The sequence below is a fragment of the Chanos chanos genome, chromosome 5 (genome assembly GCF_902362185.1).
Source record: "Chanos chanos chromosome 5, fChaCha1.1, whole genome shotgun sequence".
In the NCBI taxonomy this organism is placed as follows: Eukaryota; Metazoa; Chordata; class Actinopteri; order Gonorynchiformes; family Chanidae; genus Chanos; species Chanos chanos.
In genome coordinates, this window is record NC_044499.1 from 34,292,809 (window position 1) to 34,316,794 (window position 23,986).

The window sequence follows — 23,986 nt, forward strand, 5'->3', positions numbered from 1 at the left end:
ATGCATGGCTCCATGTAATGTATAGGATTTTGAAATGGCATTTGTTTGCAAAGCTCTTGTATTAATCATCAATTCATCATGAGCAAAGGAGAACAATACTGACTGTAATATGGATATCATTTGATTTCTGTGTACTTTGTGGTGCATTTGCTCCCTGAAAATATAAGATGTGTATTTTAGTTTATTGGCGTTGCATATCATATGAAGCATGATATGGGCATATAATGAACTATATACTATGAACTATAAACATCAATGTGTGTTATTTTTATGTAAAGCACTACCAGTTTCTTTTTTCTTGGTGATCAATTTGGGATTATGTAAAAATGGATTACAGCCACAGAGAAACTGAGTGAAGAGTTTGGATGTGACATTTTGACTCAGATAAAACAGAATGGAAGGGGCACATCTGGTTTATCAAAACGTGAGAGTCCTTCAACAAGTCAGTAGGTTTATCTTAAAACAAAAATTGTCGCATATCTTTACATCACGGCACGATCGGTGACTGCACCAAAACAGAAGTATCCATGGATAACAATGGCATTTCTTTTGATTCTGGTGCTTGTGTAAAAATCTACAATCTACAGAAGCCACCAGTTTAAGATTTGCAAATCTGCGCACACCAGTAGGTTAATTTATCCAACAATACACTCAGGAACAACCATCAAGAATACCTCTGAAAGTACTCAGTTATGTGCTTCAAATCTTTGTAAAATTATGTGAATATTTGCTGCATTTATTATATTTACCACTGTGAAAGAAAAGAGTCAACATTATCTGATAAAACCAAGAACCTATAGATTCAGTTATGTAGTTATAATAGCAAGTGAAAGCCCTTTGGATATATGTGTTTTATTTTTTTCAAGACATGGACACATTTGTTTTTAATTTCTGTAAGAACTGAAGTACAGGATTGTCAGTGACAATATAATCAGTCCACCAACTAATGCCATTATGTTTAAAATCATTGCAGTGGTAGATGCTGCATTTGCACCGATGGTGTCTCCCTAAGCCATTTTTTTGTTCACCTAGAATGACAAAGCAAAACATTGGATACTCCAGTGTATGGATACATCACTTAATTCAGCATGTTTACTTGTGTACATAGTGTGTGGCAGTGTATTAATTAATGTTACGTGCTGTGCACTGTGTGTTTTATTTGTGCGTCTTGTTTCATTCGCGTCTCTCTCTCTCTCTCTCCATAGGTACCCAGCCGTGGCGGGCTGGCAATACCCTCTGCCCTCTGTGTTTTCTGTGTGTCCTTGTAAATATCTCTGTAAATATTCTGTATATAGCACTTTGTAAATATTCCCAGATATATATTGTGCACTTTCTTTTACACTAAATCCCTGTGTCCGTGTTTTTCTCCCCCATCACACCATCCCAAAACCAGCACAGGTGGTGGGTTCCTTTATGCTATGTCCCCCCTACATACCCCTAGACACCACACTCCACCGGGCACGTAACATAAATTGGGGGCTCATCCGAGATAGTTTTCCCAGTTTTTTTTTCTTTTTTTTCCCCCACCCCTTGTCTGGATTTTTGTGTGTGCACATTTTCCTTTTTTTTCGGATCTGCGCATTTTGCGCATTTGCGCCTAGTGGACGGTGTTGTGGTTTGAGCAATGGCTCAATTTAGTGTGGAGGAGTTCCTCAGGAACCCCACGGTGGACCGGCTGGATTCGTGCCGTAAGGATGACCTCTAATTGTTGGCCAATCATTTTGACATTGTGGTTGGGAGGCAGACTTTGAAGAAAGTTATTAAGCTGGCGGTGTTTGAAGGTTTGGTGGAGCGGGGTGTGTTCGCGCTGGGTGCGTCTGCGCAAGCTGGGGGAGACGTTCCTGCAGCTGAGCAGTCCGAGGCTCGGGAGCCAGCACAGACTGAGGCTGATGCAGAGGCGGAGGCCAAAGTCACGCTACCACCCTTTGTGTCGACTGTGACTGAGAGTGGGGGCTCCTGGTCCAGTGGTTTTGATCCTCGTCTGAGAATGCGTTTATCGCGCCTGCAGCTCAAGTCTGAAGAAAAGAAACATGTGCTCCAAGCCAAGCTTAACTGGCGGCTAGAGGTTCGCTGGATGGAGTTGGAGGTGGAGAAGGAAATTAAAATAAGGCAGCTCGAGTTAGAGGCAATGAAGATTGCTGTGGCTCCTGTCGCACAGTCTACGCCTGCTGCCTCTCCATCTCCCGCCGTGGACTCTGCCCCAGTAGCTCAACAGGCTCTGCCTGGCTTCGATGTCAGCAAGCATATTAGTTTGGTGCCACCCTTCCGTGAGTCTGAGGTCGACTCCTACTTCGGTGCTTTTGAACGCATTGCAGCATCATTGCAATGGCCTAAAGAGGTTTGGCCTTTATTACTGCAATGTAAGTTAGTAGGAAAGGCACAAGAGGTCTGTTCTGCATTGTCGCTGGTCGACAGTTTGCAGTACGACACTGTCAAGGCAACTGTAACTACGCGCCTATGAACTGGTGCCCGAGGCTTATCGGCAGCTTTTTTGAAACCACAGAAAGTCAGCAAGTCAAACATTTGTGGTGTTTGCGCGAGAGAAGTGGATTCTTTTTGATAAGTGGTGTGCATCGAGCAAAGCGACTGATTTTGCAACTCTTCGTGAGCTGGTTTTGTTGGAGGAGTTTAAAAATTGCTTGCCTGAGCGATGGCTTTATATTTAAATGAACAGAAAGTGCAGTCGTTGTCTCAGGCAGCGGTGCTGGCAGACGAGTTTAGTCTGACACACAAGACTGTGTTGGTGTCTGATCGTGTCCCGACCCAGAATGATGAGAAACCACTCCCAGCCACCAAAGCTCCGAACGGGAAGCAGTTTAGCTCTACTTCGTCCCGTTCGAGAGCTGACTGGAAATGTTTTTATTGTCACAGAGTAGGTCACATAATTGCCGAGTTTAAAGAATACCGCGACAACAGTCGGACCAGTCAACTCGTTAAAACAGTCTTGGAGCCCTCTAAAAACCCAGACAGTGTTAAACCCACTCCTGACCCTAGTTACACTCCTTTTCTGTTGAAAGGGTTGGTGTCAAAGTCCGCTAAATCAGAGGAGCAGACACCCATGGTCATGTTGCGTGATACCGGTGCTGCACAGTTGTTTATCTGCTCTGACACGCTAGATTTTACCGATGACACATTTGTTGGGTCTTATGTCTTGGCACAGGGTATTGAGATGGGCTGTGTGAGGGTTCCCCTACATACAATTCACTTGCAGTCAGATCTTGTGAATGGTTTTGTTAAAATAGGAGTAGGACCCTCGCTACCAGTAAAAGGGGTCGCATTAATCTTGGGGAATGATCTGGTGGGTGGGAAGGTGTTGCCCCTGCCAGAGGTGAGTGCTTTGCCCATGGAGCAGCCTCAGGCTGATGGGCTTGCTCGTGACTTTCCTTCCGTGTTTTCTGCTTGTGAAACGACTCGTGTTCGGTCCCGTAAATACAGAGATGCTGCCGATCTGACTGGTTCATTTCTGGCCTCTGACTTTGTAATGAAAGGTCCTAAAGACAATACTGTGTCTGAAGAGAGGAAGGAGGCAAAGTTTAAACTGCCGGTCGCCCGTCAGCAGTTTATAGCAACCCAATGTGCCGATCCTTCTCTCGCTTCGTGCTTGTCTACTGTAGGAAAGTTGGTGACATCTCGTTGTAAACCAAGTGCTTACTGTGTTGAGAAGAGTATTTTTATGCTTTGTTTTACTTATGTTTTGCTCTACTTTACTGTAGTTGCCCCTCTGACCAGTCTTTTGAGCCTTATGCTATGTCCCCCTACATACCTCTAGACACCACACTACACCGGGGACGTAACATTAAACACAATCATATTAACTGTAAGTCATAGAACAGTATTCCTACCTTTTTAAAGAAATATACTGCAAATAGTCCCAAGGGACAGCAGCAGAAAAAGCAGTTAAAAATGGACCAGAAGTAGTCCAGAAGTAGTAGAAGGGCACATCTGGGTCCATCACCAAGTTCTGCAGCACTGCTTCTCGACAGGAGGGTGTTGTTATGGGGACCAATCAGGTTGTGAAACTGATGCTACACCACTGAAAGTTTCAATCTATTATTTTTATAGATTGACATCCATGTGACAAAAAAAGTTCATAAAGTTCCAACTAACAGTTCGGAGAGTAAATTTGCCCAAAAACTAATATAGGCCTATTGCATAGCTATAACCACAAACTCATTTGACAAAATCCAACCACAGTTAACCTGAAGTACTTTATATATAGCTCAGCAGTCTGAACATGTGGCTTATGAACATGTGTGTGTGTGTGTGTGTGTGTATGGATGGATGGATGTACGTATCTATGTACGTATATAGCCATGTACATATATTGTAATTATATTTATAAACATGATAAAAGTTTTCAGTTTCATTCCCCTAACTGATGAAGGTCCTGAATCACAACATTCAGTATCCTAAGAAATGAACTACCTTAAACTTGAATTGGAGAAATGCCCATGTTTATTGGTATTTAGAAAATCATATCATTACATAATTCAGTGCAACTGCTGAATCAGAGGGGTTGTGGCATAAAAATTAGATGGTACACAGCATTATCTAGTTAATGCAAACTAAAAGGACAAAAGTGAGCCTCACTGTCTACGGTATATGATGTTAATGTGTCAGGAGGAGGCACGATTAACCACAGCTGCAGGTACTTCAGTTATGCTCTGAAGTGAGTGAAGTTTTACTGACATGCCAGAGGGAGAACTCAGTACAGGCATTCTTACATAACTTTTCAAGGCCAAAAAAATAAATAATGACATTCATCTTGTTATTATTGACATTCTTTTTCAGTTTTACCTTTTTCAAGCTTTTTAGTGATGCCCAACATGGTTTCTCCTACATTATTACTGGCCTTGAAATATTTGGCTTGGCTGGTTAGCTAGTTGTAGCATACACAATGTAGTTCACTTATGGCTAGCATGTGTAAATTATTTCTTGATATAGCAGTGATTATCTAGATATTTCAGTGCTGAAATTAACGGGAGAACACTAGTGATTATGTTAGGTCATAGCACTTGTTTTTGTTCAGTTTGTTTTGTGGGTGAAGACAAAAAGGTCAATTTAAATGATAACTGAATGGTGCTTGTGCTGTTTGACCACTTCATTCAGCATCTTTACTTGTGTACATAGTGTGTGGCAGTGTATTAATTAAACACAATCATATTAACTGTAAGTCATAGAACAGTATTCCTACCTTTTTAGAGAAATATACTACAAATAGTCCCAAGGGACAGCAGCAGAAAAAGCAGTTAAAAATGGACCAGAAGTAGTCCAGAAGTAGTAGAAGGGCACATCTGGGTCCATCACCAAGTTCTGCAGCACTGCTTCTCGACAGGAGAGTGTTGTTATGGGGACCAATCAGGTTGTGAAACTGATGCTACACCACTGAAAGTTTCAATCTATTATTTTTATAGATTGACATCCATGTGACAAAAAAAGTTCATAAAGTTCCAACTAACAGTTCGGAGAGTAAATTTGCCCAAAAACTAATATAGGCCTATTGCATAGCTATAACCACAAACTCATTTGACAAAATCCAACCACAGTTAACCTGAAGTACTTTATATATAGCTCAGCAGTCTGAACATGTGGCTTATGAACATGTGTGTGTGTGTGTGTGTGTGTATGGATGGATGGATGTACGTATCTATGTACGTATATAGCCATGTACATATATTGTAATTATATTTATAAACATGATAAAAGTTTTCAGTTTCATTCCCCTAACTGATGAAGGTCCTGAATCACAACATTCAGTATCCTAAGAAATGAACTACCTTAAACTTGAATTGGAGAAATGCCCATGTTTATTGGTATTTAAAAAAATCATATCATTACATAATTCAGTGCAACTGCTGAATCAGAGGGGTTGTGGCATAAAAATTAGATGGTACACAGCATTATCTAGTTAATGCAAACTAAAAGGACAAAAGTGAGCCTCACTGTCTACGGTATATGATGTTAATGTGTCAGGAGGAGGCACGATTAACCACAGCTGCAGGTACTTCAGTTATGCTCTGAAGTGAGTGAAGTTTTACTGACATGCCAGAGGGAGAACTCAGTACAGGCATTCTTACATAACTTTTCAAGGCCAAAAAAGTAAATAATGACATTCATCTTGTTATTATTGACATTCTTTTTCAGTTTTACCTTTTTCAAGCTTTTTAGTGATGTCCAACATGGTTTCTCCTACAGTATTACTGGCCTTGAAATATTTGGCTTGGCTGGTTAGCTAGTTGTAGCATACACAATGTAGTTCACTTGTGGCCAGCATGTGTAAATTATTTCTTGATATAGCAGTGATTATCTAGATATTTCAGTGCTGAAATTAGCGGGAGAACACTAGTGATTATGTTAGGTCATAGCACTGTTTTTGTTCAGTTTGTTTTGTGGGTGAAGACAAGCAGGTCAATTTAAATGATAACTGAATGGTGCTTGTGCTGTTTGACCACAAGAGTAATCTTGTTCGGCATAATGCTATCGTGAAGATAAAGGGTTTTGGTTTTATCCTGAGCAGCTGTGCAGACCTTGACTTCAGCCATTAGCACTCTTGATCTAGACCATTTTCCTTGCTAGACACCTCTAGGAAACATGTGGAATGCTTTGTGCATTGGGTGAGTGTAAAGGCCTCAATGTTTCTTTCTACAGTCCTTTCCCCACCCTAACTTAATTAGAAATACATAAATATCACAGAATTGAACAGAAAGTGAATGAAAGAGGACATGAATTCAGTACGTGCTCAAGTGGTGAGTCACAAGGAAGTGTGAGCTTAAACCCCCCACAGCAATCTACTCCTGTGCTTCTACCTCTTTGAGTTCTGTGGTGTATTTTTGTCTGTACTTAGGGATGAAAAGGTTAAACCAGGCTCCTCAGATGGTGAGGTGAGATGAAAGGAAAATTTTTTTCACCTGCCAGTGGTGGCCTGTGTGGCCAGACTTGAAGTAATGCTCACCATACTGAAGTCTGCTGTCATCTTTAGCCACACACAAGTGGACTTCCAAATTTTTGCTTAAGAGCATCTCCACAGTGCTTTAGAGCGAGGCTTTGAACAGGTTCAGGGAACGAAAACGAAAACCAGAAACAATTGACATTTCGCTGGGAACAAAAACAAAAACAAAACCAGAAACTTTACCCTATATTTTTTAATGTTCTGGAACAGAAACATTTATTTGAAATAATGGTATTACAACAAATTAAAATATTTTCTGCTTGCAATGACTTTGTATGGAGTTTACTTCCTGTCTTCCTCTGAATGTCACTCATGTCTTCGGGTAGTGGACATAAATTTACCGGCGGCAGGCGGTGGTATCGCGTGAAAGTGAAATGTGGTCTCCCCATTTGCAACCAGAGGAGGTAAATATTATGCTATGCACCTTATAAAATGTTGGTCTTAGACACATAGTTTCTCATGGCTGGGAAGCCACAGTGGATTCAGGCCCGAGGACAGATTGTACTACACCGCTCCTAATTAGTGATGCAATGCGTTTTTTGCAAGCTTAATGTTTTGTGACATTAGCGATGGAGACTATAGAGTAAAATATCTACCAATAGACATTTTTGTAATGTCCGAAAGATATTTGTTGTCATGTCATACAGCCCAACATGGAATGTTATTAACCAGTATTTCATTTGGTTCCATCTGGTTCGGGAACAATAATTTCAAGGTGGAACGCAAAACCAGAAACGTTAAAATACCGCTTCTGCTCATAACAAACTGACTGAAAAAAAATAATCTGGTTTGAAGCCCTGCTTTAGAGCTTTAGAGACACAGTGGGTGGCAATGACCGCAGTCAACCTTGTGACAGGAAACACAGGGGATGTGAATGGGTGTTTCTCAGTTTAGTTTACAGTATTTGAGGCAGTGAAATATTTGTTGACTTCTTTCAATCAGTTCACATGACTACTTTGATATTACAGCAAAACTGTGAATGATATTAATGATTAGTCTCATTTAGATTTCTTTTTTGTCTCATTGCCAAGAACTGGAACATGACATCAACTTTCAGTTTCAAGGATACTATTTGTAAAGTGGGAAATAGGTTTTGAATAGGATTTTATTACTGGGAAATGAAACCTATCTACAAACATTCACACAGCTCAGATATACTTGTAACTGGACCTAAGCACTTAATAATTGGCATAGCGACAGTAAGAAAGTATCTGATGTACTGTACATGAACTTTTCATGTAAGGAAGGCTGTTCCTCTGTTGTACAGTGATGCGGCCATGTTGCAAAGGGACACCTTTCACAGAGAGGGCATGCAGTTCATTGCCTCTACCACATCTAGAGATTTGACCTTGTCTCCTGAGCTGGAAGTTACTGTTGTGCTGGTAATGGCACAAAATGGATATCTAAATTTAGAATGATTTTTAATCTAATTCAGACTTTTCAATGTGATAGCATGATATTTGGACAATATCAGGTGCTTCAAATATGATAAATGACTCTAAGGAACACTCTTAGAGATGAAATTTGCTCCTCTCTGGAGTTGTGAATATTTCTTGTATAATAACCTGAGGTACAAGAGTTCCTAAGAGTAACTCTTTGATCTTTTACAAATCCTGAGACTTGTGTTCACAGCCTAATCCAAATCCATTTAAGAGCAGCAGATGGCAGACAACTGCTGGATATCTCTAGCATTTAGCATCACCGCTTCTAAATAAGATGTTCCCATTTAATCAACTAATTGTGTTGCCCATTTGAGTGTGAGAAAAAGGCTTGGTCATAGCACTGTTTCCCAACTCCTTTTCACCAACTGAAAACCTCAGTTATGAAATTTCACCACACACTGATTCTCACGAAGCACAGTTCCTCTGACAGCATGCTTGTTCACATTCACAAAAGAAGCTGTGTTTTGGATTATAGAGAAACTCTCAGTAAGAGAGTTAGCTTAATAAGATTCATTACATGAAGATATAAGAACTATTATTTTATTCCATAATTTAGGTTAAATGAACAAGGAGCAAGCCATTCACTGAATATCTGAATGATGGCTTGTTGGGAGTGATGTGTAATTTTTTTTTTTTTTTTTATGTCATAGCCTGTACCTGCCCTCATGATCAGATACACAAACAACACAGTCATAATTAATGGAGAGAGGCTGATGGTCTCTGTGTTTTATTGTTAGTGTTCAGTTAGAAAGATCCGTTAGAATTCCATTTAAGAAGCATTGTGGTAATTCATTGTGGTTTGGTACTGATATAAGGGTTTGCAATCAGTGTTAGTTGTACTTTATGCTTAAACTCAATCGACAGCAGCCATGTTGTCAGGCTAACAGTGCCTGTGCACTTAAAATTAAAAGCCCTCTTAAGCTCTAAGAGGCTTTCTGAATCATGCCATTGTCCTGTGTTAAGGACAGTGTATCAATAGCATTGTGGGGGTTTAGGTAAGTGCCATGTTTAAGAGTGAAGGCTGTCCTTCATTTAGCACAGTTGATAGTAGATAATACCCCAGAAAATTATGTGAAATTAAAATACTTTTAATAACTGTGACTGACAATATAATTTTTTTTAAAGATATCTTATGAAATTATAGCTAGGCAATGCAAAAGCATCAAACTTCAGAACAGGAAACATGGCAGTTCTTTAAACAGAAGTTTTCCTCAACAGTCACCTGTTTCTCTCTTATGTGCTTTCCCCTGCCTCCTCTATTTGATTCTTGGAGGTCAACAGGTTTATCTCAAAACTCTGAAAGAAATGCAACCAACACATCAAGTTAATCCAAGAATAGTGCTTTATTATAATATCACAAGGACAAAAGGTTACTGCGCCACAACAACAGAAGTGGGGTATAAGAAAACATTGATAATATCAAGTATCGCAATGTTGTGTTCTGTGATACGGTATCAACTCTCAAAAATCATCATTATATATGTTGGATCACCATTACAAGACCGATGAAACCCAACAGAATGGTAATCTTGATGACAGTGACGTTGGAATAACATTGATTTATAGTTGTCATTATTATGAATGATTGAGCATCGATTTGTAGTTGACCAGGTAACTACAATGATGTTGAAAAGTCATCGATTTATAGTTGACTGGGAAATGATGATATGACATTGAAAAGCCATCGATTTATGGTTGACCAATATGATCGAGAAGTCATCAAATTATAGTTGACCGGGAGACCATTGTGTGGAAGACCAACGGCACCTCACACATCTCATTTGTGAATCCATACCAGGTAAGCATGCATTTGCTTATCTAATGTTTTAATGAATTGTACCAAATTGAATAATCATAAACGTTTATAGTTTATTTACATTGTCTAAAATTATATGCCGTCATACATTCGTGCCTGTCACAATGGTCATTATTATAATTTAGACACCTTTAAATGTCATTGAAACGTTAGCATCTGTAGTCAGATATAGACTCTACAGTTCACCCTACAGCTTCACAAACACCTACACTAAGTTAATTTAGTCAGTTAGCTAAACTTAGCTTATTCTCTGATAACATGCATCAATTTTTAATTAATAGTTTACATGCAAAGATTTGTGGCAGACAGTGGTTCAATTTGTGAAAATTTACTGCATATTGCATTTACTATATTTACAACTGAAAGTATTATAAGTACCAAAAAAAAGAGTCAGTAGCATCTGATTAAAAACAGGAAGCTATACATTCATTTAACTAATTATAAAAGTGCCCTAATTTCCTTCAAGATCTGGTTTCACTGGACAGTATGATTGTCAGGTGTATAATTGAAACAGACTTTCCAAGTCTTTATGATACTTGACTGCACAACCACTCTACCAATTATTGCCGCCAAGTTGGAAGTCAGTGCAGTTGATTTGCACCCATCATGTCTCTCTGGGCTAATTTTTGTGCACCTACAACTACAATGCAAAAACTTTGGTATATTAATACATTAATTAATTCATCTTATTTACTCATGTATATACTGAGTGACAGTACACTGATTTAACACATCATATGAATTGTGGATGATAGTGTAATGTTCTTACCTCTCTGGGGTAATGCAGTGCAACTAGTCTTACGGGGAAGCAGCAGAAAAGGAGGTTAAAATGGACCAGCATTAGTAGAAGGATTTTATGCAATACAGATTTGATAGGGACCAATCAGGTTATGAAACTAATGCTATAAAGCACAGAGTGTCAGTATATTGGCCTCACAGGCCATTTTCAAACCATGTGAGAAAATCACAAATAAATAAACATGTAAAAAACAAAAGTCTGTATTCTGAAAACTGTGACCATACAACCATACAATGAATTTTGATTTACCTACTAGAAATATTTCTACGGTTATCTTGAAATGGGGGGGGGGGGAAACAGATATATGTAGTATGTGGAGAACGTATTTGCGATATTTTTGTTCTAATGGGTTCATAGAGCTCTAGCTAAAAGTTCAGAATGTGAATTCAACAAAAAGTTACCATAAACAAGTCTATATATACAGACTGTTCAGTCTATATATGTTAGAATAATTAATTTTATTTTGTGATGACAAAACAAGTGGAGATCTCAAGAAAACAATTGTTCGTTATGTTGTCAGTTTTTCAGTCATGGTTTCTGTTGGTTTGCTTGTTCATGTACTCAAACAAAGCTAGCTTTTGATAAAATTAGTTTTAGCTGTTGCTGATGACTCACGTCAACCTTTTCTCGGCTGCTGTTAGTTCCCTTACAGCATGATCCATAGCTTTCACTTTTACACACACACACACACACACACACACATACACACAATCACACTTAATTAAGGTACTTGAATTATTATGGCAAGTTTAACCTGTTTATGATATATGTCACCCCCCCGCCCCCCGATATAAACTGTGTTGACTGACAAATACAAATACATTTCCCGTTCTGAAAGTGGTGAGCTGATTCAAAAGTTCAAAGGTGCATGCATTGACCTCTGATTTGTTGAAGGTTGAACAAACACGGTTACCACAGATTTTATGAAGTGTTAAGTCTGTGGTAGTGTAAGCACTGAAGTTCAATTGTTTACTTTACAAGTTTTCTTACTGCCGTTTTCTAGTCTTTCACCCTTTTATCCCAGGGAATAAATAAATGTGATGTTGACATGAATGACATAACTACACACAACTAATCTCTCGAAGCAGAATAATGGATCAAAATCAAAATTCGCTTTTTCGTTTTACACTTCCACTGGATCACAGAGCAAGTGACGTGGAGAAGTCAATTTTTTCATTGGGCACTTTGTTACATCTTTTGTGCCAAAAATGTGTCCCTACGCACACGTCAAAGGGTGTGTAGGGAAACTTGGGAGCCCGCACCTCGCGAGCACTCGTGCATGCGATTGAGAAATTGGGCCAAAAGCAGCTGGGATATTGCGTGACAGCGTTGGTTGCCGTGCTGTGTGCATGGGGCAGAACCAGTTTATAAACCGTAGGGAAGTTGATGGATCTAGCGCCAGTCACAATGACGCTTGGAAGTTAAAATGCAACGATATTTTCGTGTGCTGTTATTTTGTATCATATTCGCTTTCTTTTCGGTATTGTACGTGTTCAACCAGCTAGCGTCCTCTCTCGAAGCCCAAAGCGGATGGACCGACTCGAAGCCGCAATTCAAAGCCTCTGTACAATCGGGCTACCCCTCTCGTGTGGGCAGGAAACAGGCTGGTAAAGACGGCCTGCAGTATCTGCATGAGAATGACAGGTTAGTAGCGAGCTGTGCTGCTAGCTACGGAGAACAAAGTAAAAAAAAAATTGCAGATTTAGAAATTACGAATAATCCACGGTATAATTGACCGACTATATTCATTCAACAACACGACTTAATATTTTTAAATTTTTGACAATATCGAATGTACTAATTTACAAAAATGTCTGATTTAAAGTAACTTTAATTCACGGAACGCTAGCTAGCTAGTAAGGTTGTGGAAGTAGCCGGGCTTTACGTTTTATTGTAGCCTTTTTGTCCGGATTTAGGTTAGGAAGCACACAAATATATCGTCCGCTAAACAAATAGTGGCTAGCTGACCAGTCATTTACTCCCTCTACGCATGATGTTTAAGTAGAAAAAGAACACAGCACACGCTTGTAGCTATAATAACGTTAGCTTACTAAGGTCAACTAGCAAGTGGGAATACTCATCTATCATGATACTTAACTTCAGTATGTATGTATCTGTTTTTAGAAAATACGTTTTGCATTGCTTGACCAGGCCTTATTATGAATGTAACTTTACTTCGGCAGAGGTAAAAATCTTAGCTTTCTGTCGACTAGGATGGTTGTCTCTGTCATCATTGAAGTTGGATGAATTGTCATGAGGCAGATAAAACTCCAAAAAGCACCATTCACTCTGTCCCTGACGCTTTTTGTGTGTGGTGCACCCAGCACGCTTGAACTCCCTACAGAAACATCAAATCTACCTCACCCTGAATAAACTGTTCTGTTCTTTCGTGCCGAAAGACACGATGCCTGTATTTGGTCCCTTACTAAAGGGTGCAACGTGCTAAAGGTCTCTGTAGTCTGAAAACTTGATTTAACTGTTATTAATTGTTATTTCATTGCCTTTTAATCATGCATATGTGCGTGTGGAGAATGGACCGTCTTCATGATCAAGTTTTTGTGGTCAAGATAACAGTTGTGTGTGAGGGGTCAGTCCTGTGTGGCCTTGATTATACAGCACTGCCTCCACAGTTAGAACAGTCTTCCAGAGTTTCTCTTTACCTCATAAGGTGTTTGCTGGTCTCTGGGAAAGGTTTTAATTGTCTTGGCCAAAACAGTCGTGTTTCATTATGAAGTTGTGTTTTATGGAGAGCATGTTTTTCTTGTCCTGTCAGGTGTAAGAATTCAGTCTCTGTCACTCACTGGAATCCCTATTGGAGACTGCCACCTGGTGTTTGTGGAATGAACTGCTTAATGGAATCCCCTAGTAGGTACGCTGGGTTAACTTGAAACAAGTGTGTGAGCAGCCGTGCAAACCTTGACTTTAGCCTTGAGAGCTCTAGATCTAGAATTTTTCTTTTATTTTACTAGATGTCTCTAGGAAAGGTATGGAATGCTTTGTGCATCAGGTGAGTGTAGAGGCCTTAATTATCCCTCACTTAAGTTCTTTTCCTGCCCTGGCTCATAATATGACATTAATTCAGCGCAAACCCATGCAGCAAGTTCCAAGGAAATGTGACCTGAACTCCCCTGTGGCACCCTATCTCTGTGCTTTCTTCCCTTTAACTTCTGTCCTGTGTTTTTGTTACATGCTTAGGGATAAAGAGGTTAGACTGGACTCCTCGATTGGTGAGGTGACACATAAGGAACCTGTTCGCCTGGCAGTGGTGGCATGTGGGGCTAGGCTCGAGGAGACACTCACCATGCTGAAGTCTGCTGTCCTCTTTGGCCGTAGACAGCTGCACTTCCACATTTTCGCTGAAGATGACCTCCAAAGTGGCTTCAGAGACACAGTGAGTGGCAATGACTTGAGTCAACCTTGTGACAGGAAACACAGAGGATATTTAAGGATGTTTCTTGGTTTAGTTTACAGCGTTTGAAGCAGTGAAACAATTGTCAGCACTGATATTTTGGACTTGTTCCAAACAAATACTTTAATACTAGGTTAAAATATCAGGGTGAGATTCACAATTTTTCTCATGTAGATCTATATTTTGTCCTTTTGCCAGGAATTGTAACATGACAGCAACTTTCAGTTTCGGCAAAAAGCACTGAGTATTCTGAAAGTTTCTATGAGTAGGAAATTGGAAATTCTAAATGTTGGTTCTGAAAGGACGTTATTCTGAATTTTCAGTGTAATAATGTGATATTTGAACAATATGAGGTGCTTCATGTTTGGTGTACTACACTACGAAACACTCGTAGGAGTGAGTTTTGCCTTCTTGGAAGCAGAAATAAAATTATTTGCCAATATTTATGTTTTGCTTTAAGGTAGCACAATTCCTGAGCAACTCTTTGAACTTTCTTAGGATCTTAAATTCTGTGGTCCTCCGTACAACTTATCAGAGAATGCTCCTAAATGATGATTATAATGGTCACTGTGCTTTACTTGGTAATGCATTCCAGTTTCTCTGATCCATGTTTGGTACAGTAAAATGGAACATGTAAAGAGAGAAAAGACGCGCTCTTAGGAAAGCACACAGCCTAATCCAAATCCATTTAAGAGCAGCAGATGCCAGGGAACTGCTAAATGCCTCAGTGAAGCGTTTAAGTCATCACCACTTCTAAATAAGATGTTCTCATTTAATCACTACCGTTATGTCAAATGCATCACTGAGAGAGGGAGCAACTGATGGCATGGTCCATTTGTGTGTGAGAAAAAGACTTGCTTGTAGCACTGTTTCCCAACTCCTTTTCACCAACTGAAAACGTCAGTTATGAAATTTCACCACACACCACTTCTCACGAAACACACTTCCTCTGACAGCATGCTTGTTTGCCTGTGAGAAGGGTCAGTAAAGGATTATGTGTTCACATTCACAAATGAAGTTTTGGGTAGAGAAACTCTCAATAAGAGAGTTAGCTATATACAGGTAGTTACATGCAGGTCTAAGGACTTTTTATTTTATTCTGTAATTTAGGTTAAATGAACCAGGAGCAAGCCATACATTGAATATATGAATAATGGCTTATTGGGAGTGATGTGTAATATTTTTATTGTTGTAGCCTGTAGCTGCCCTCATGATCAGATACACAAACAACGCAGTCATAATGACTTAGGGTTGGGTACCAAAACCCGGTGCCAATATGGCACCGGTTCCTATATGATCGGTGTGTACTGGACCGAATCACAACGCAGATTTCGGTTCCTCATTTCGGTGCCACTCAAATGCCTGAGCTGCTGATTGAAGTATTTGAAGAGTTCATTTGCAAAAAACGATAAACACCATCCTTTAAAAAAATGAGCTGACTGTCATGAGTTATTCTTAATACATAGCACATGCTGAACCCTAAATATGTTTCGTCACAAAAGCCGTCATTGTCCATTGTCAAGGCACTGCAAGTTCATGTTTTACAGCTAAAAATGTCAACCGCCAGTGCTGTTCTTGAACGCAACCTGATAAATTTGTTCAGCGAATCAGCGTGCAGTATTCAGGTCAGGTGACACAACATGCTGGAGAGATCAAATATGCCCACATTTCTGCAAAATAATTTCTGAAGTTTGAAGCTGGAGTTTGTGGAATACGAAGAATTCTAACCCAAAATTAATTTTGCAGTTATTATTACTGTAACTGTTATTTAGTGTTAAATTATTGTAGTTGTGTTAGGTTTTATGTATTATGTGAATGTAAATTTGCGAAATGTTTTGTATTAATTTATGTTCATATATTTAAGGTGTTAAGTTAGTATATTGTTCAATTTGAAGTTCAGATATGCCATAAAAAAAGCTGTTCTTTAATGATGTTGATGTTTTGTGCTTTTTTTTTTTTTTTTTTTTTTTTTTAGTATTGGTTCATGCACCATTTAGGCACAGCACCATTCGGAAAAAACACAAACAATACCCAACCCTGTAATTAATTGAGAGAGGCTGACATTCTGTGTCATTTATTGTCAGTGCTCAGTGGCTAAGATCTGTTAAAATTTCAATTAAGCATTGTGGTAATTCATTGTGGTTTGATACTGATATAAGGGTTCACAGTCCGTGTTAGTTGTGCTTTAAGCTTAAACTCAATTGACAGCAGCCATGTTGTCAGGCTAACAGTACTTGCGCTCTTTAAATTAAAAGCCCTCTTAAGCTCTAAGAGACTTTGGATCATATTCAAGTCCTGTACCAAGAAGAAAATCTGGGAAATGCCCTAAAACTTTCTTAGAATTTTGCCATTTAAATGTAATTCTCATCAAGTTCTGTCATTGTGGTCCCTTAGGCTGGTAGGCATGTGACAGTATGAATCACATGCTAAACCAACAACAGACCCAGTGATTTCACCCTAAAGCTCTATGCCTTCATACTTAAGATGGTGTTGTATTGTCAAGGACAGTGTAGCAATGTTTTTGTGAAAGTTTTAATTAAGTTGAAATTGAATTAAGCTTTAATTAATGTTTTATACAACAGTAACAGTGGAGGCCGAACTTGAATCGGTACAGTTAATAGTTGATAATATTCCATAAAATAATTTGAAACTCAGATCCTGTGGTGTACATGTGAGGGTGATGTGATCACATTTTTTTCTTTTTTGGCGGATTTGTCCCTGCCCCAAGAAAAATGTGCTGTAGTTAGGATCACAGTGAGCTATTTTGTGAAGGTACTGGTGTATCATAACATGACTGTCTCTTCTTTTTTTCTGTTTAGTTGGAATCTTGGCCTTTGAGCGTCCGCTCGAAGTTTAGTTACACCTTGTACCCCATCACCTTTCCCAGTGAGAATGCCAATGAGTGGAAGAGACTCTTCAAACCATGTGCCTCCCAGAGACTCTTCTTGCCTGTCAGTACTCAGTGAAGTGATAAATGTGAAAAATGTTTTAATTTGTCCTTTTTTCCTTCGGTACACTTCTTCATGTCATGTCTGACCTAATGTACCCTTTATCTGTCAGCTTATCTTGAGAGATGTGGACTCTCTACTGTACGTGGACACGGACATCCTTTTCCTACAGCCAGTAGAGGAAATCTGGAAATTTCTCTCGCAGTTTAACTCCAGCCAAGTGGCAGCAATGGCACCAGAGCATGAAGAGCCACGCATTGCTTGGTACAATCGCTTTGCCCGTCATCCCTATTACGGCAAAACGGGCGTCAACTCTGGAGTCATGCTTATGAACATGACCCGCATCAGAGCTAAATACTTTAAGGTACTGAGTGTGCGTGTGTTTGTGCGCATTTGTTTCTCTGAATGCTGGTGTGTTATCTCTTACATCAGAAGCAAACTTGTTGTAGCCCATCACACACACACACACACACACACACACACACCCCTCCACACACTCTCACGCTTACTCTCTGTCTTTCTCCATCCCTCTCTCCTTTTTTCTCTTTTAGTCTTAAGTTATGTCACAAAATGAAAAGGTCTCTTCTCGAACATGCTCCTTGCTTCACCAAACCTTCACTCTCTTTATCTTGTTTTACCATTATGTACCAGGAGAGGTCACTGTTGACATTTTTTCTGCTCAGATTACCAGGCTAAAGAAAAAATTTCATCATATTCTCATCCCAAATGCGAGAGAGGGAGAAATATTTATTTTAGGCATGCAGGCATATCAACGTGAGGCTGAGAGACCTCCAGCATGTAAATGAACCAAACCCACCTCTGCATCTTCTTTTGGCTTGAACCTCACGACTGCATGTCTGAATGTGAATTTGAGCTGAAAATTCAATGAACTGATGAATGCTCTGTTTGTTCTACATTAACAGAATGACATGACCACTGTTGCCCTCCAGTGGGAAGAGCTGCTTATGCCTCTACTGCAGAAGTACAAGTTAAACATCACTTGGGGTGACCAAGATCTCCTCAACATCATATTCCACCACAATCCAGGTATTAAACACGTGCGCTGATAGCTCTGTGTATCCTTAGTGGATATGGACAGTGGTGTCTTCTGCAGAATTTGGTTTATTACGCTACGGGCCAGATTTACTAAGAGTGCAACTGATTTGGTTGTGCAGAAAAAGCAAAATATCAGGTGTTCTAGTAAGAGCAGTCTAAATGTGGAAGAAAAATATAGCTTTAAACAGCTAATTGTAAAATGATGATTTAAATGATGAGTTTGGATATGACACTTTGACTCATCAAACAGACCAGGTGAGGTTAATCTGCTTAATTAGAAAAGGAAAATCCCTCCATAAGGTTGGGGTGGGAAGGTAAAGTTAAGGCTGAAATGATATTTTATTATTATACTGCAGGGGCACTAAATGACTGCACAACAACAACAGAAGAAATTTACCATTCTGACTCACACTCCCTGTAGGTGACCCATCTAACTAGTCCAATGAGAGAGAGAGTGTGCTAATGATAGCATCTCGGTGTTTCAGATTCCACCTCTACACAGAGCTAGGGTAAAGCCCTTCTTTTCCCAAAGAAACAGTACAGCCCTCTTTCGCATTATTTCTTTAGCGTTGTTATAACTTTCTGTGCTTCACTTAAATTATACTGAATGTCTTCTTCTCGCTCTAGGGATAAAGCTATTCTGATTTGCTCTCCCACTGGGTGGTTTTTCTAGCCAATCTAAATGACAGATAGCGAACTGCAGTGTTTCTCCGTCTTAGATTCTTTAAGTGAAGCTCACTTAAATATTAATCTTGCCCTGGCATCTGAAAAAAGCCAAACAAGTTTTGAGCATTCTTTCAGTTTTGTATCGCTGCCTTTTAATGTGGCAATGTCTTTTTCTTGGTGCAGTAACTTTGGCTTGTGTAGTCAGAAATGCTGGTCTGATGGTCAAATGAAGCATATGTAGTTTGGAGTGTATCATGTTAATCCCACCAAGTGTCTCTCAGGTGAGAGTCACGCGTTTGACCACTGTTCTTATAATGTTTTTGTACATTTGTAAATGCTTAGCCCTTCATTAGTAACTGAATGTGTTTTTTTTGTGTGTTTTACTGTACTGTCACTGATCTTGGCATTGGATATTCACTGTTCAGCATGGCTTTATTGTAGCCCTGGACCCATGCAACTGATTCAACAAATCAAGGAGTCCTTAATTAGTTGAATTAGCTAAACAACAGCTCAGGACTGATGTTGAAACGTCTTGAATTGAGCCTCTCAAATACTGTTCAAGTCCTGTAGTTGTACTGTAGATTCACTGGTTAAGACCTTGTTGCACTGTTGACTTTTTTCCCCTCTGCCCACAGAAAGCTTATTTGTGTTCCCATGCCAGTGGAATTACCGTCCAGACCATTGTATCTATGGCAGCAACTGTGCTGCTGCCGAGGACCACGGGGTCTACATTCTCCATGGTAACAGAGGAGTTTACCACGATGATAAGCAGCCTGCCTTCAGAGCCATCTACCAAGCCATTCAAAAGGTAAGAACTTCCTTAAAATTAAAAAAAAAAAAAGAAGTGTAGTAAATGTCCCTCGGTTGCAGTGTTGTGTGGTGACTGCAGACAATGACTTCATCTGTTCAGAAAGGAATGATGACGTGTTAAACTTGATTTTGTTTTTTTGGTTTGTTTGTTTGTTTTATTTTTTTTCTTTTGAAGCAGTTGAACTTGTGTGGGTTTTCACTTCTGGAACTTTCGCTGAAAATGAGCGATACTGAATTTATCTGTGGTCTGATGACTTGTAACACTCATTCCTTTAACATTTCTTTTCTGTTGAGGCACTTTTTTTTGACAGAAACTCTGCAGTGAATACTCTGTAAAGTTGTATGCTTGTTTATCTTATTCTCATTGAATGAACAACCAGTCATTTTGAAGAACTGGGGTTATTTGATTAGAGGGCCAAATTTACTTGACTTTTTAATGTTGCATTTTTCTGTCCTTTATTTTTAAAGAGAATATAAAACTAATCATTATTTTTATGTATTCTTTCATGTTTACTTATGAAGTTGTCTTCATTTAGAGGTCTTGGATTAATTTTGTTAGAAAAAAAGCTGAGAGATTTAATCTCTTAAGTCTGCCCTCCGAAATTGTGTGGACTAGTATTTTGTTCTTGGGGAAGGAATTGCATAGACCTCTTTGGGCAGACACAAGAGAGATAGTTGTCATGCTCACTTAGTGGAAGCTGTGTGTTACGCTGAGAGAACGTTATTTTGACTTTAAAATCAGCTTCACGTAACTTAGCTCACATCTGCACGTAGTGTGGTCCATATTATCTGCCCCCCCCCTCCTCTTACTGACAGTTCTTTTAATGAGACTGCCTCAGTGGCATCGTTGGCATGCTCAGGCCCATCGCTTTCTCATTAGAGGCAGAAGTTGCGGCCGATCAGGTGAGGGGTGGGGGAATAAATAAATAAGTAAACAAAATCAATGACGCCGCTAACTTTCCTGTCAGCCTGCCATTGTTTTTCATGTACCTGACTTAATCCCGGTCTGGCTTCTCTGGCATGCCCAATTGCTCTTAATGCGCTAATCTTTAGAGCCAAACACTCTTCTCTCTTTCCTTCTCCCTGCCTTCGTTCATCAGAACAGAGGTGTTTGGAAAGCACTGTTGCCCTGGGGAATGCCCCAGTCTCTCCTCCTCTCTCTCTTTCTGGCTCATGCAGGGTGGTCGATCCCTCATTTATTTCAGCTGTTGGAGGGAGGGAGAGAATGTGTCTCTGGCCATTATGGCCAGACTGGACCCTTTGCCCGCTGGTAACTTAGGACACATTCTCAGCCATTAGCTAAATGATATCATTAGTGTGAAAGCCTGTGGTTCAACACACTGTGCTTTTCTGTGCAGAAGACAACACATACACCCACACTATTGGGTATAACGAGACTTCACCATAACAAGCCATCAAAATAAGCAGTAAACATACAGGCAGGAAAAAAGCTTGACTTGTTCAGGACATCTGATGTTTGTCCCTTAATGCTTCTAGAAAAATGTTTACACTTTCATCAGAAAAGCAGAAAAGTTATCTCACCAGCCTACACGGTTTTTGAAGTTGTCAGTCCTTTGTCCGCCTCTAATTTTATGAATACATGTCTCTCTCTTTATATTGTTGCCTGTTTATTTGTGCCCCCCTCTGCATCTACGTTTTTCACTCTCTCTCCTCCCAGTGTCCTTTAAGCACAACAGGCCTTGGACCCATGTCAGTAACTGCATGGAGTACACCCGTTGTCAAACATAAAGAGCTTCTACTGTAGCACATATTCCTGTAAGATACACAACCGGAGACTGCTGTCCGGGCAGCAGTAAAAGGGCCTTGCCATTACTGAGCCTAGTCCCACGAAAGAGCCGTAAAATTTTTAGTGCCGATGTTACACTGGGACTCCGGGATGCAACGTGGCCGACACGCCGTCCTCTGCATAAAAATCAATAGGAGACAGTAAATGGAGCTTTATCGTTGCCTGATGCGTATTGTATGAATGATAATAAAGCAAATGCACTTTTAGTGACCTAATTCCAAACATGAGTCAAATGAGGCTCCATAAAAAAGTAATTTTGCCTTATTTACTATGTGGGTTGTAAAAAGCACAGTTGTGCACCCCCCCCCCCCCAGAATATGATCAAGTCACCCTCTGTATGCAGGTATATGAGTGAACTGAGCCAGAGAGTTGTGGGAGATTTAGTAATGTTGACTCTTTTATACGTGTTTGCAATTCAACGCTTCTCATTCCCTTTGTGACTGACTTTATAAAATTGACGAAATCTTTTCAAATGAATATGTAGATACTGAGGGGCTATCACCTGCGATAGACTGACAGCCTGTCAAGGGTATTTCCCTGTCTCTCACCCAATGAATGCTGGGATAGGCTCCAGCACCCCCTGCGACCCTAATCAGGATAAGTGGCTTAGAAAATGAATGAATGAGGGGGCTATCAGCTACATTTTAATAACCAGTTTTGGGTACTATTAAACAAGGTCCTGACTGACAGTATAGGATTAATTGTTATTTATGATATACAATGGTATGCCCAGTTTATTTAGTGTTAAGTAGTAGTTTTAACAACTTGCCATGAATGTTCCATTGTGTTTTGCCAAAAACTGATTAGAGCAACAACCACAACAAAAAAAAAAAAAATGAAAATTTCACTAACAAGTCATGAAAAGGATCTCTCCTTATTTAGTCTATTGTTTAATGAGGGTTTTTTTTCTTTTTTCTTTTTTCGTTTTTGAAGTAGATGAAGGTTATGAACTGTTCTGGAAAAATCAACTGAAGCTCTCATTTGTTTTCAGTACCAGTTTGAGGGAGATATGGTCTCCGGTTTATTGTTCCCCCTGGAGGAGAAGCTCAAAGGCACCAGGCATACGTACTGTGGAAGGGTCAGCCACCTGTTCACCAAGAGACTACAAAAGAGCATCAGTGACCTCCAGAAGGAGATTCCTCGTGGAACATGATTTGTGTGAATAACATGCCCGTCCATTTAGAATTCTTTGTCGCAGTGCGTGGTAAGTTATTTTTGTAGGTAGATGGCGCACGAAGTCAAAATGGAAAACAGGCGTATTGTACCTCCACACTTGAGGACTGTTTAGCTGGGCCATCGTGTCCATTTCCACTTTGTGAGCTAAAAGCTCAACAAATCCCAATAAATTTGCCCTTCTCTGGAAATGAAGTAGCTTTAATTATTACTTTTGGATGAGTTTGAAAGCTCTGATAACACATCGCTGTGTAATTTCTCTAGGGTGATAATCGTATACAGATCATCAAAATGTGACAATCAGATCATGCAATTCTAGTGCAGAAAATTGCTCATATTCAGTTTTTTTAAAGACAGAGGCCACAGTTAAGGGCTGCAAATTGTTTAATTTCCTAAACAGGTATGAAATTGAAATTTTACAGCAGTTGAGCAACTCTGAGATGATAAAGATGAGGAAAAGCCATGTCTGCTGTTAATGAATTCATAGTTTACATTATACGTGTTGGATGCTGTGGTCATTTATTGATGACGATGTAAAGAGGTACATATAACAGCGATATATCTGTCTCTAATTAATCTACATTTCCTTTATTTTCCTTTTCTTTGATTTTCACTAAATTCAGATATGTTCTTTTCTGTCTACGATTATCGTGCAGTTCTTTAAAAACAGTGATAATAGGGTTTTAGCTTGTGAGTGATCATTCCAAATTATTGCAACAGTTTTTCGGTGAATTTTGTGTTTCTTCCATGTCACTTTCTCGTGAAGTCGACTGTCCAGTTTGCAGTAATAGAAGATATTTCAGTCTATGGTTTATCCCACATTCTGTACTTATTGTGTGCTGCAGTGCTAAACTGTTTGCAGTTGTATTTTTAAGGTCTCCATATCCAGCTTTTGAACTTTGTAAGAATGTACTATACTGTTTTAGTATTATAAGTATTAGTTGGGGGTATGATTTAGCCAAGATTGGAGGTAATGTATTGTGTGACCAGATACACACACACACACACACACATATATATATATGTAAAAAAAATGTCTTAAAGCCAATTATGACATCATTCATAATTCTCTCAAGTATAATTTAGTTCTTTTTGTCGGTTTAGGTCAGAC

The 23,986-nt window shown here is 39.5% G+C and overlaps 1 protein-coding gene across 3 annotated transcripts; it reads left to right on the forward strand.

The window, feature by feature from the left end:
- Positions 1-12,326: 12,326 nt before the first annotated feature.
- Positions 12,327-23,872, forward strand: gxylt1a (glucoside xylosyltransferase 1a). 3 transcript variants are annotated; one of them, XM_030775272.1, is made up of 9 exons: positions 12,327-12,650; positions 13,780-13,875; positions 14,202-14,397; positions 17,235-17,366; positions 17,476-17,727; positions 18,287-18,410; positions 19,721-19,893; positions 22,694-22,820; positions 22,926-23,872. In XM_030775272.1, the coding sequence occupies exons 1-9, from the start codon at positions 12,433-12,435 to the stop codon at positions 22,988-22,990; spliced, it is 1,383 nt and encodes a 460-aa protein (XP_030631132.1). In that variant the 5' UTR covers positions 12,327-12,432; the 3' UTR covers positions 22,991-23,872. The 3 variants fall into 3 exon arrangements, with proteins under 3 accessions (XP_030631132.1, XP_030631134.1, XP_030631133.1); XM_030775274.1 differs by having other exon boundaries at positions 13,780-13,884; positions 22,694-23,012; XM_030775273.1 differs by having other exon boundaries at positions 22,694-23,012.
- Positions 23,873-23,986: the final 114 nt, after the last annotated feature.